At 35.2% G+C, this 12,612-nt stretch overlaps 1 protein-coding gene across 2 annotated transcripts in view; it reads right to left on the reverse strand.

Annotated features, from left to right (window-relative positions):
- The window catches only part of ZNF280C (zinc finger protein 280C), a 67,722-nt gene that overhangs the window by 23,374 nt on the left and 31,736 nt on the right, over positions 1–12,612 (reverse strand). For both annotated transcript variants that reach the window (XM_033201225.1, XM_033201226.1), the window contains exons 7-12: positions 11,504–11,674; positions 11,252–11,358; positions 5,559–5,782; positions 3,733–3,890; positions 2,439–2,539; positions 1,517–1,663 (exon numbers count right to left, since the gene is read on the reverse strand). In XM_033201225.1, coding sequence (XP_033057116.1) covers positions 1,517–1,663; positions 2,439–2,539; positions 3,733–3,890; positions 5,559–5,782; positions 11,252–11,358; positions 11,504–11,674 — 908 coding nt within the window. The remainder of the gene's footprint in view (positions 1–1,516; positions 1,664–2,438; positions 2,540–3,732; positions 3,891–5,558; positions 5,783–11,251; positions 11,359–11,503; positions 11,675–12,612) is intronic.

Raw genomic sequence — 12,612 nt, forward strand, 5'->3', positions numbered from 1 at the left:
GAAGACCCATAATTAGACAGTCAGAGATACTGCTTTATGTTCCATTCTTCTTTTCAAAATTGAAGGCCAAAAAATGAAATACAGACCACCAAGAATAGTGTTTCCCAAACTCTATACCTCAAGAAATGTTAATAGGTATTGTGCAAATAAAGGGCTCAAAGGTTAAAAATGTTTGAGGACCATTACATACTATATCCCTTGCTTAGAGATTTACAATATTAGCATATTGAAAGCTCTGAAAAGTCTTGTTTTTAAAAATAAAGAAAAAACACCCCTATGAATTTTGTAAATCCAGCCATTCACTAAATTTCTTTCACTAGGAACAAGTTAAGAGGGAAACACTTATTAACATCTGAGTGAACACTGTTGGGGGAAACCCTAGAAAGATTTTGCCAAAGGTTTTTAAGGGTGAGATGGCCTACCAGGATAAAAAAAAAAAAAAAGACACTAATATCATATAAGTCATAACACAGGTAATCTGAATGTATTTGGAAATTCTATTTTTATGACTTTTTTTTCCAATTAACTACAAGTTGATTTCATGATCATCCAACGACTACAATCAAGGGCCACGTTAGCGCTGGTACTGAATCAACTTGCCGGGACAATGCAATTAATACTAAGAAAATGTAATGAGCTGATCAGCGAGGAGGCAAAACTCGATTACATGACCAGATTTAGTAAATCCATTGACTTCTGATTTTTGGCAAAGACACTATTGCTGTTTCAAACACTCAAGAATAGGCCCACTGTTTCATCAAAGTTTTCAGCCCACAGGATGCTCTAATTGAGGAAAAGAATCAGTAAGCATAAAATCAGAATTCAAGGAAAGATGCAAGCATCAATACTGGTATCCCAGAAATTATATAGCAGAACTGGCAAAAGTCACAAAGGAAGTAAGTTACAACCTAAATATAGTTCTCTGGTGTAGTTCACATATCTGGTCATAAGCGTTCTTGCTGTTTCCTTTGTTAATGGCTGCTACAAAAGTTAATTCTGGGTTACTGATGACAACCACATGTCTCATAATAAAAAGTGGGCTAGAAAGTAGAAATAAGATTTCAAGAGAAAGAGGAAAACACAAGGCTATGAGTCCTTAGTCTTATGTTCCTCCATTCAAACTTATTTTTTCCTGCTCTTGATAAGCACCTCCAAAATCATTCCCAGTCCCACCACCCTTAGGTCCTGAAATATCTAACTTAAGTATTTCATGAATCTTCTGTTTTCTCCTCCACTTTGGGGTTCCTATTTCTAGCTATCTTTCAGAACTTTGACTATTTATGATTCTCAGTGTCACCAGAAAGCAAGCAAGGAAAATAAGTGAAAGTCTCACAAGTTATTCAGCATAAATTATAAATTAATTGTGTCATTCGGAACAACTTTGCTTTCTGTCCAGAACAAATCTAACCAATGTTCTAAGTTATAGATAGATATAGATGTAGCTATAGATCTATACATATAGATCTGTATCTTTTCACTAAAACAACATGAACAAATAAGAACTGCTTAATCTCACCTGATGCTTCATGTAATGATTCATGTAGGGGGTTGCCATTTTACTAACTTTGAGGCAAAATGGACATAGCAAGTTCTTAGTGTTTTCATGGGCTGCTCTAAAATGAGCTTCTACATCAGAAAATGTTGATGATCTAAACTGGCAAACCTAGAAATATAAAGAAGGCTTAGTTTAATTTGAAATTTTATAACTTCTTGCAATTACATCAAAGTAGCAATAACGGGTCATCTGTTTGGAAGAACATGTACTACTAGTACAGCTCTGCCACCTATACAACTAATAATAATCATATTACTGCAAGTAATAAAGATAACATTTGAAAGATATCTTTCAAAGTTTAGGCATATATTCCAAAACACAGTAAGACTCTCTTCTTCTTTTCAAATCTACCACCCCTATCTTGATGCGAATTTTCAAGCTCTGCCAAATCTTGTTCTAAAAAGTTTTTCCTGCTATATAAAAGAGTACTCTCTTCTTCAGATTTTAAATAGCATCCATGCTATGCCAGTGTCAATTTATCTTTATCTCACTTCCTTGTTACTGGAAGCCACTTCAAATTCTGGAACACTGATCCCAAAGCATTTAAATCGGTTTTCTATAACTAAGAGATTTTCCTATTTCTCTAGCATATCTATAATCTTCCCTATATGATAACCCACATATTTGTCTTTCTCTAGTAGGGCATTTCCTCATCTAGTGCAGAGGTCAGCAAATACAACCCACAGGCAAAATCTACTCCACCCCCTTACTTATAATGCATGAGTTAATCCCAAGGGGGTTTCCACTAATGAAGAGGGTCTTCAATTTTAGCACAGTAACTAATTTTATTTAAATGGCTTTAAAAAAATCAAAAGAACAATACTATTTCATGGCATATGAAAATTAAACAAACACTTAACTACACAATAAAATGTGTGTGTACCTGGCAAACATATGGCATTTCACCAGGTTTATGGGTGTCCTTCATATGTTGTAAAAGAATGTGCTCTGTTTCAAATGATAATTCACAGATTTTGCAAATAGCTGAAAGTGGAAAAAAACACATTATACCATTTAAGGTTGTGTATAAAAAAGATTCATTTTGTACATCCATAACAACAACAAGTAATAATGATAGTAGAAGTAATAGTGATGTGGTTCTAACAATTTTATAGCTGTTAACTCTGTAATGCTGTTCCAAGGATATATTAGCTTATTTAATTCTCGTAACATCACCGAGGAAGGTACTGTTATTTTTTATTCCTATTTTTCAGATGAGGAACCAGAAGCACAGAAAAATTAAGTAACTTGCTTGAGATCTCACAGTTGCAGTAAAAGGCAAAGTTGGAATCTGAACCAAATCTGTTCGCTTCTCAGACTCTAAATCTTAACTAACTTTGCAGTTACTTTTCGTCTAAAGTGTAAATCAAGACAATTGATTTCAAATTTGAAAACCATGGAATCTGGGTGTTCTAATTTAGTCCCCTACACACAATGCATGCTATGCCAAGGAAGTTTCCACTAATGAATTGTTTATAAGAAAGATTTCAATATTTTTTTTTTTTTTGAGATGGAGTCTCACTCTTGTTGCCCACGCTGGAGTGTAATGGTACCATCTTGCCTCACCGCAACCTCCGCCTCCTGGGTTCAAGTGATTCTCCTGCCTCAGTCTCCCGAGTAGCTGGGATTACAGGCACGCGCCACCTCGCCTGGCTAATTTTGTATTTTTAGTACAGATGGAGGTTCTCCATGTTGGTCAGGCTGGTCTCTAACGCCTGACCTCAGGTGATCCACCCACCTCGGCCTCCCAGAGTGCTGGGATTACAGGCATGAGCCATTGCGCCTGACCGAGGGACTTCAATTTTAACAATTTTTTTCTTCTACTTTTTTTTTTTTTTGTAGAGGCAGGGTCTTACTATGCTGCTCAGGCTGGAGTGCAGTGGCTATTCACAGGTGCAATTGATCACAGCAATCTACAGTACTGAACTCAAGGGCTCAAGTGATCCTCCTGCCTCAGCCTCCTTAGTAGCTGGGAGTATAGGCATGCATCATCACACCAGGCTTTAGTAACACATTTAATCTAAGTTTATAAAAGTTATGATTTTTTTTTTTCAATTTTGCCCTCAAATTACAAAGTCTACTTATTTTTATTTTTCTGTCAGAATTTTTAAGGGTTCCTCACAGTTTGGATGATCAAAGTCAGTAATATTCAGGATTCCAAAGAAACTTTCACTTACTAGAAAACTCATGGGGTGTGTGTGTACTCTCAATGTGGCACTGCAGTTGGAAGGGTGTGGGATACTGCCGGTAACAGTGCTGGCAGGTGGTGTGGTTTTCCCAGCTTTCGTTGTTCTGCTTCTCAAGTTCCAAGTGATGTTTCATGTGGTTCATAAACCTATAAACAATTTGCCAATAAGAGTAAAAATTCAGACTTATAACCAAAGAAAAGATAAGTCTCTGAACCTAAATTTTAAAAACGTAATTCTATTACTCAAAATAACATCTCTGAGGCCTGAAAGCCCTCTAGAAAAGTGTGTACTTTAAATAATTTATTTTCATTAAGTGGCTCAGTAAGGTTTTTTTCACCTTTGTTTTAAAAATAATCCATTAACGTAGTCGTAAGAAACACCATTAATTCGCTGTAACACTTTATCATTATTTTAGATTTAAAACTTTTTTTTAGCAAAGAAAAATAGCAGGCTTCTTTTCCATACATAAAATACTATTTACATTTTAAAATAAAATACTGAAAGGACGGAAACCCTACCACCAAAAGCAGCTACAGGGAATAGACAAATCTTTGAAAGCTTTGAAGGTTTCAGCGCTTCAAAAGACAAACTGCTGGTATATTTTTATTTGTGTCCTGGTTTCTAAATGCATGCAATAGCAATTTTAATGCCTCTAATTACAAGAACCTTTTGTTTTATCTAATTATACTGGCTCACTGTTAGCACAAACTATTCATTTTTCTTAGCAGGCTGTGCCCTTTGTAGCACCGCCTGTTTTTCAGTTTTCCCGTCTGCTATTTTAGCTTCTCTAAAAGGCTTCTGAAGAGAAGGAACTATGATGTTCAATGGCAGAGAGTACAATATAAATGGACATACCGTTTTCAAAGGGCTTACTAAAACTTTTTGCTGAATTTCAAAGTAAGCATATTCAATGTAAACAACAATTTTAAAACTGTGTCAACTATTTACAATTATGAATCACTGAAGAAAATAATCTTGAGGCCGGGCGCGGTGGCTCAAGCCTGTAATCCCAGCACTTTGGGAGGCCGAGACGGGCGGATCACGAGGTCAGGAGATCGAGACCATCCTGGCTAACACGGTGAAACCCCATCTCTACTAAAAATACAAAAAATTAGCCGGGCGAGGTGGCGGACGCCTGTGGTCCCAGCTACTCGGGAGGCTGAGGCAGGAGAATGGCGTGAACCTGGGAGGCGGAGGTTGCAGTGAGCTGAGATCTGGCCACTGCACTACAGCCCAGGCGACAAAGCAAGACTCCGTCTCAAAAAAAAAAAAAAATCTTGAAACAAAGTGATAATGTCATCAACCTAGATAGCAATTATTGTGAAGGTTTGGGTTTTTATCTTTTTTTACACCTCCAAAACACTTCTCTTTGGTTTTGGTAAATGTCTGAAATTTATTTTAAAATTGAAAAATTTGAGCTTTAAATAAGGTTAGTATGGAGGAGGTCATGCTGCATAGTGGTTCTTCTGGTGACATGAAGAAAAGTAAGATTCAAAGTCAGCTAGAAAATATGTTTCTCATGAAACCTCCTAGTTCAATAATAAATGTAGGGAAAAGAAATAATTTCCCCCTAAATTAAAATACATTTTGTCTTTTCTTAAGCTATCTGAAAACAATACAATTAGGTGGATCCTGGAGTCAAACTCTTAAAATACAAGAAGGAACAAAAACTTTCCAACATGATAATCTGCCTCTGTTCTTAGTAGAAAGTATTATAATTACTTACTGAGGATGACACAGCAAAGTAAAGATACTATATTCTTATCTGTCATATTCCAACTTTCAAACAGAAATAAAAATAAATATTTACATACCTAATATTATTTTTAAGAACTTTCGAGCAACTGAAGCATTTAAAGGTTGTGTAAGTCTTTGGCTCTTTCTCAGTGACTCCTTCATGCCTTCCATAATAAAACTCATTGACTAACATGATCAACTTTCCTGTCTCTGAATCAGTCTTATTTTTGTCTTCAGCACATGGACGTTCTGATTTAACAATTACTCCCAAAAACTTAGTTATCATGTCTGGACAACAATGCTGAAAGAGGAAAAAAATATGAGCCTTTGTCTATAGCTCTTTTAAAGATAAGATACCAAAAAACAATTGAGTTTACATCTAAGGCCAGATGATATAAAACTATGCTTGGCAATGTATCTAGAAAGATATTCACCAAAATTGTGGCTTCCATTTTTATATATTCTAAAAAAATTCAAACAATAAACACCTACTATCTTAATAAAGGAATAACTTCAAAAACAAATTGAAAACCTTAAGATCAGGGATGTTTACATATCTAATATTTTTTCTTTACAATTTTTCTTTTTAGATGTAAATATTTAATAATAATTTTTTTCTTGGCCCAAAATCACCCATTTCACATCTGTGTCAAGATACAGCTTACGTGCTTGCTTATACACTGTTGGTAGGAATGTAAATTAGTTCAGCCCCTGTGGAAACAGTTTGGAGATTTCTCAAATAACTAAAAATCAAACTACCATTTGACCCAGAAATCTCATTACTGGGTATATACCCAGTGGGAAATAAATCGTTCTACCAAAAAGACACCTACACTTGTATGTTCACTGCAGCACTATTCACAATAGCGAAGACATGGAATCAACCTAGGTGCCCATCAACAGAGGATTGGATAAAGAAAATGTGGTACACATACACTATGGAATACCAGACAGCCATAAAAAAGCATGAAATAATGTCCTTTGCAGCAACATGGATGCAGCTGGAGGCCATTATCCTAAATGAATTAACACAGAAACAGAAAACTAAATATCTTATGTTCTCACTTACAAGTGGGAGCTAAACACGGTACACACAGACATAAAGATGGAAACTACACTGAGGTCTCCAAAAGTTGGGAGGGAAGGAAGAGGGCAGGGGCTGAGAAACTTCCTATTGCGTACTATGTTCACTATTGGGGTGACAGGATCAGAAGTCCAAACCTCAGCATCATGCAATATACCCTTGTTAACAAACTTGCGCATGTATCCCCGAATCTACAATAATTAAAAAAAAAAAAATAGCTCAGGCCGGGCATGGTGGCTCATGCCAATAATCCCAGCACTTTGGGAGGCTGAGACAGGCAGATCATGAGGTCAGGAGTTCGAGACCAGCCTGGCTAATATGGTGAAACTCCGTCTCTATTAAAAATACAAAAAAATTAGCCGGGCATGGTGGCACGTGCCTGTAGTCCCAGCTACTCAGGAGGCTGAGGCAGAAGAATTGCTTGAACCCAGAAGGCAGAGGTTGCAGTGAGCTGAGGTCGCGCCACTGCACTCCAGTGTGGGTGACAGAGCGAGACTCTGTCTCAAAAAAAAAAAAAAAAGCTTAAAAGGCAGTTTTATATGCCATTATGTATAAACTTGATTATAAAATAACACAGTAATATTTAAGTGAAGCCTGGTTGGAACCAGACTTTGAGCACAGCTAACCTGCTATTCTTCAGACTTAACATGCTAGAAAATGTGTGGAACACAAAGAAAGAAGCATCAGTTACATTTTGAGTATCTCAACACATTCTATCTAGAATGCCTAAATATCTGAAGGGGAAATCTACCTCATGAATAAAATCAAGACATCATATAAACTGATCCTAATGTGGAATACTTTCATACAAAAGCCTTTTTTATTCAATGAGATAAAACTAATTTATTTATTGGGTATATTTTACAGTTGTAGAATTTCTCTAGAAGAATTCTCTAAGAATAACTGGAGAAAAAAATAGGAGAAACTGTATCTGAGAAAGCGTTAAAATCCAAAATATATGAGAAACTCCTACAACTCAATAGCAAAAAACCAAATACACTAATTTAAAAATGGACACAGGAATTGAATAGACAAAAGACGACACATGAGTAGCCCAACACATATGTGCAAAAGTGCTCAACATCACTAATCATTAGGGAAATGCAAACCAAAACTACAATGAGCTATCCCCCTCACACCTATTAGAACAGCTACATCAAAAAGATAAAAGATAAGTGTTGGTAAGAATGTGGAAAAACGGGAACCATTTCACACTGTTGATGGGAATTTTATTGGTGCAGTCACTATGGAAGACATGGGAGGTTTCTCAAAAAGTTAAAAATAGAACTACTATATGATCCAGTAATCCTACTTCTGTGTATACGCCCAAAGGAACTGAAATCGGAATCCCAATGAGACATCTGTACTCCCATGTTCATTGCAGGGTTATTCATAATAGCCAAGACATGAAAGCAATCTAAACGTCTATTAATATACAAATGGATAAAGAAGATGTGGTATATATATACACACATAGAAATGGAATATTATTCACCCGTAAAAACAGAAGGAAATCTTATTTGCACCAACATGTATGGATCTGGAAAACATGCTAAGGAAAACAAGCCAGTCACAGACAAATATTACATGATTTCTGTTACATGAGGAATCTAAAATAGTCAAACTCATAGATGCAGAGGGTGGAATTGTGATTGCCAGGGGCTAGAGGGAGGGCAAAATGGGAAGGTATTAGTCAAACGGTACATAGGTTCAGTTATTCAAGATGAGTAAGTCCTAGAGATCTACTATATAGAATAGTGCATATAGTTAACAATACTGTATTACATACTTAAAAACTTTGGCTGGGTGCAGTGGCTCACTCCTGTAATCCCAGCACTTTGGGAGGCCAAGGCGGGCAGATCACCTGAGATTGGGAGTTCGAGACCGGCCTGACCAACATGGAGAAAGCCCATCTCTACTAAAAATATAAAATTAGCTGGGTGTGGTGGTACATGCCTGTAATCCCAGTTACTCAGGAAGCTGAGGAGGGAGAATTGCTTGAACCCAGGAGGTGGAGGTTGCGGTGAGCTAAGATTGCGCCATTGCACTCTAGCCTGGGCAACAAGAGCAAAACTCCGTCTCAAAAAAAAAAAAAAAAAAAAAAAAATCTGCTAAAAGCGTAGATTTTCTATTGTGTTCATATCACAAAAAGGTAATAGAGGGTAGGAGGAAACTTTTGAAGGTGATGGTTATGTTTATGACACAAATTGTAATGTTTTCACGGATGTATACTTAGCTCCAAACTCATCGAGTTGTATACATTAAATACAGATTTTTATAGGTCAATCATATCTCAATAAAATGTTACAAAAATACAAGACTACATACTAAACAAATACTAAATAAAGTGTTAAATAAAGACAAGACTACATATTAAAACAAGTTAGAGTGGAAAACAAAAGAAAAAACTTCCCTAAAATCACAAAGTGAAAGACTTAAAAAAAAAAAGGACAAAGAAGCATTACAAAACATTGTGACAAAACTAAGACAAAACCTATCAGACCAGTTAAATTTCTCCTACCAATGAATATACATGGGTTTAACTCCACTTCTAAAAGAAAAGTTTTCATATAGGATCACAAAAGAAAAAACAACTCTGGTGAAAGCAAGAAAGAAGAAAAACAAAGTGATTTGGGAGGGTTGAAAGTAAAAGGATAAGCAAAGAATAAAACAGGCAGGTGGAAACAATAAGAAAGCAAGGGTTGTGAGCATGATACCAAACAAAAAGCATTAAACAGACAAAAAGGACACTATAAAAATGCTAAAGGGTGCACTCACAATGAATCATAAAAGATGGATACATCTATGTCCTAAAGAACACCACCATGAAACAGAATTGGAAGATACCATGGGAAAATAGTGGTAATGTGAGACTTGGATTCCCCTTTCCCAAACACACTCAGGGAGGTGGAAACAGCAAAAGACTCAATACAGTCTTGTATCAGAGTAAAGACGTTTGTATTTGGAATTTTAGAATTCCTTTTTTGTAAAATGCCAAATTTTAATAAAAATTTGCCAATCTTTGAAATAGTGAACAATTCCTTTTTCTAAGTTGCTTCTTTGCTTTGCACTCTTCTCATTACTTCTTTCCCACATATAATCAACACTGACTTTTTTTCTTGCCTCCTTTGCCCCTTCCTGTCATTTACATTGGGCATGCAAAGAGAATACAGACCATCTTTATACACACATAACAGAATACTGTAATATCTACTAAAATATTTTAAGTGGAGTGTTACCTTAATCCCATACTCCATTAGTACTGTGAAAATTACCTAAAACCTAATTTCAAGAGCTTCCTATATTAATAGAAAGCTAGAATTCATTTATAACTATATAAACCACATTATGGATTGAGTTAAAACTATCATTTCATATGAAATGCTCCATCATTAGAAATTTATTTGAGTGTTGAAAATTAAAACGTAAGACTAAGGTTTTCATAGGGTAATGTCACATGCATATGTCACCATGGGCAAAAACAAGCTTTTCTTAGGGTAATGTGACATGCATATGTCACCATGGGCAAAAAATAAGCTAAACAAAAGGAGCTTTTACTTTACACAACAGATTAAGCACCTAATAAAACACCTGCTTTACAGGAAGTTTGAAGAATGGCATAATTAGTCAATAAAATATTCCAATTTGTACATTATTTTCATTTAAAATTAAAATGCAGGCCAGGTGCGGTGGCTCACATCTGTAATCCCAGCACTTTGGGAGGCTGAGGCCAGTGGATCCACTTGATGCCAGGAGTTCGAACCAGTCTGGCCAACATGGCAAAACCCCGTCTCTACTAAAAAAAAAAAAAATTAGCCTGGCACGGTGGCGCCACGTGTAATCCCAGCTACTCAGGAGGCTGAGGCAGGAGAACTGCTTGAACTGGAGAGGCAAAGGCTGCAGGGAGCCAAGATTGTGCCACTGCACTCCAGCCTGGGCGACAGAGCAAGACTCTGTCTCAAATAAATAAATAAATAAATAAATAAATAAATAAATAAATAAAAATAAAATACAATATGCATACACTGTAGTGCATATGAACTTAATTTAAAAATTTAAATTGATACATAATGTTTGTAAATTATCATGGGGTACATGTGATATTTTGTTAAGTGCACAGAACACGTAATGATCAAATCAGGATGTCTGAGGTATCCATCACCTCGAGTATTTACCATGTCTCTGCGTTGGCAGCATCTTACTCTCTCCTAGCAATTTTTCACTCTACTTTGCACCAAACGTTAGAACTTATTCCTCCTATGTAACTGTATCTTTGTGCACAATAACCAACCTCTCTTCCTCTTCCCCTACCCCTCCACACATACCCTTCCCAGCCTCTGGCAACTATTGTTCTACTCTCTACACCTCTGGAAGATCAACTTTTTTAGCTCTCACATATGAGTGACAACATCCATTTGTCTTTCTATGCTTGGCTTATTTCACTTAACATAATGGCCTCCAGTTCTATCCATAACTTAATTAAAAAATTTCATCATTGGAAAGGACTTTAAAATCTTATATAATCATTGTGAATATCAATTTTAACTTAAGTTATATGGAAATGCCAATATGAGAAGGTTTCTTATCTAAATATCTGGATAAACCAGTATTTACTGTGTATTAATTTTTAATATTTTCAAGGATCTATGAACATTTTTAACAACCGAATTTTGAAAAAAGTTTTACCTTCATGTGGTATTTCAAAGGATCCAAAAGATTGAACTGAACATTGCACTTAGGACAAGCTCTTAGGTAATGTGCTCCAGCATCATATGGAGATGAGGTATTTGTACCTACAATAAAATAAGGACTTTTAAGACTCAAATTCATCTTTTTAAAACCTTAAATGACCACTAATAATGGCTTTAAAATTCATCACCATTTCTAAAATGTATGTATAAATAATATTTTTTTTTACATGCCAGATTTCATGTTTACCTTTTGATAGCATAACTTGGGAGGATGTCACTGGAGGAGAACCAATTAAAGGCAATGAAGTGGAGGGATTTATTTGAGGAACATCTCCACTGATCTTTGGTTTTTTTGGAGTAACACTGTTTACTTTAGAAGTAGAAGGATGTTTTAATACATACGAAGTATTTTTCATACCTATAAAGATTTAAATAGTGAGAAAGATATTTGTAAATATTTCAGTATGGAATATTGCTTATGTAAAACTGCTACCAAAATGGCTTTACATTTAAAATTGAGCAAAAACAGTTTGGAACAAAATTAAAGGTAATATAATTTAATAAGCATAACATACAAATGACAATAATGATTAAAATTTATATGAGCAAGTAGAAATTGCACAGCTACTACTATGAACTGCATATCTTTACTTCACAAAATAAAATTTATACACAAAAATTCTAAAAATGCTTTCAAATAAAGAAAACAAACAAGTATCATGAAAAAAGTTACAAAAAAATTCCAAGCTAAATAAATAAAAGTTACAGCACAGAGAATACTCTGAGCTGAAATTCTACACATCAACTTATATTTAGATGCCTAAATGCATTTGAGTTTGTAAAATATTTTAAAAATTTATTCTAAACGTTTAGAGAAACACTTTTAAATGTTTTTTCAAAAACTTAAGATGTGTAATGTAAAATTCAAATTGGTTCTTTTTCTACCTAACAACCTAACAGGTGGTTTAAATTATCTTGTTTACTCCCTATATACAAAGTAGAAACAACTAATCTTGAATGATAATACCTCACTCATTCATATGAAAAGGTTTAGAGTTAATATGATGACTTTCAAAGTATGTTCCCCTTAATCCAATCGGTCTATCTTAGAAAATATAATGGGTATGTCAGATAAGGAAACCCTTTTATGTTTTATTAATTTCTCCATAAATTTTGAGTAAGAATTTCATTGCTAAAGATAGTTTTGAATTTGAGAGCCACCACCTTAAAGACCAAAGGATTATATAATTCAGGGCATTCCAAGACAAGTGGGGCTATTTAGGCTATAACCAGACCCAACACAAGTGATTTTTGAAAATAATATACAATTGTACTTTGCGATAAGGTTTCTAAAAC

This window comes from Trachypithecus francoisi, unplaced genomic scaffold, assembly GCF_009764315.1.
Source record: "Trachypithecus francoisi isolate TF-2019V2 unplaced genomic scaffold, Tfra_2.0 Lachesis_group6, whole genome shotgun sequence".
NCBI classification, from domain to species: Eukaryota; Metazoa; Chordata; class Mammalia; order Primates; family Cercopithecidae; genus Trachypithecus; species Trachypithecus francoisi.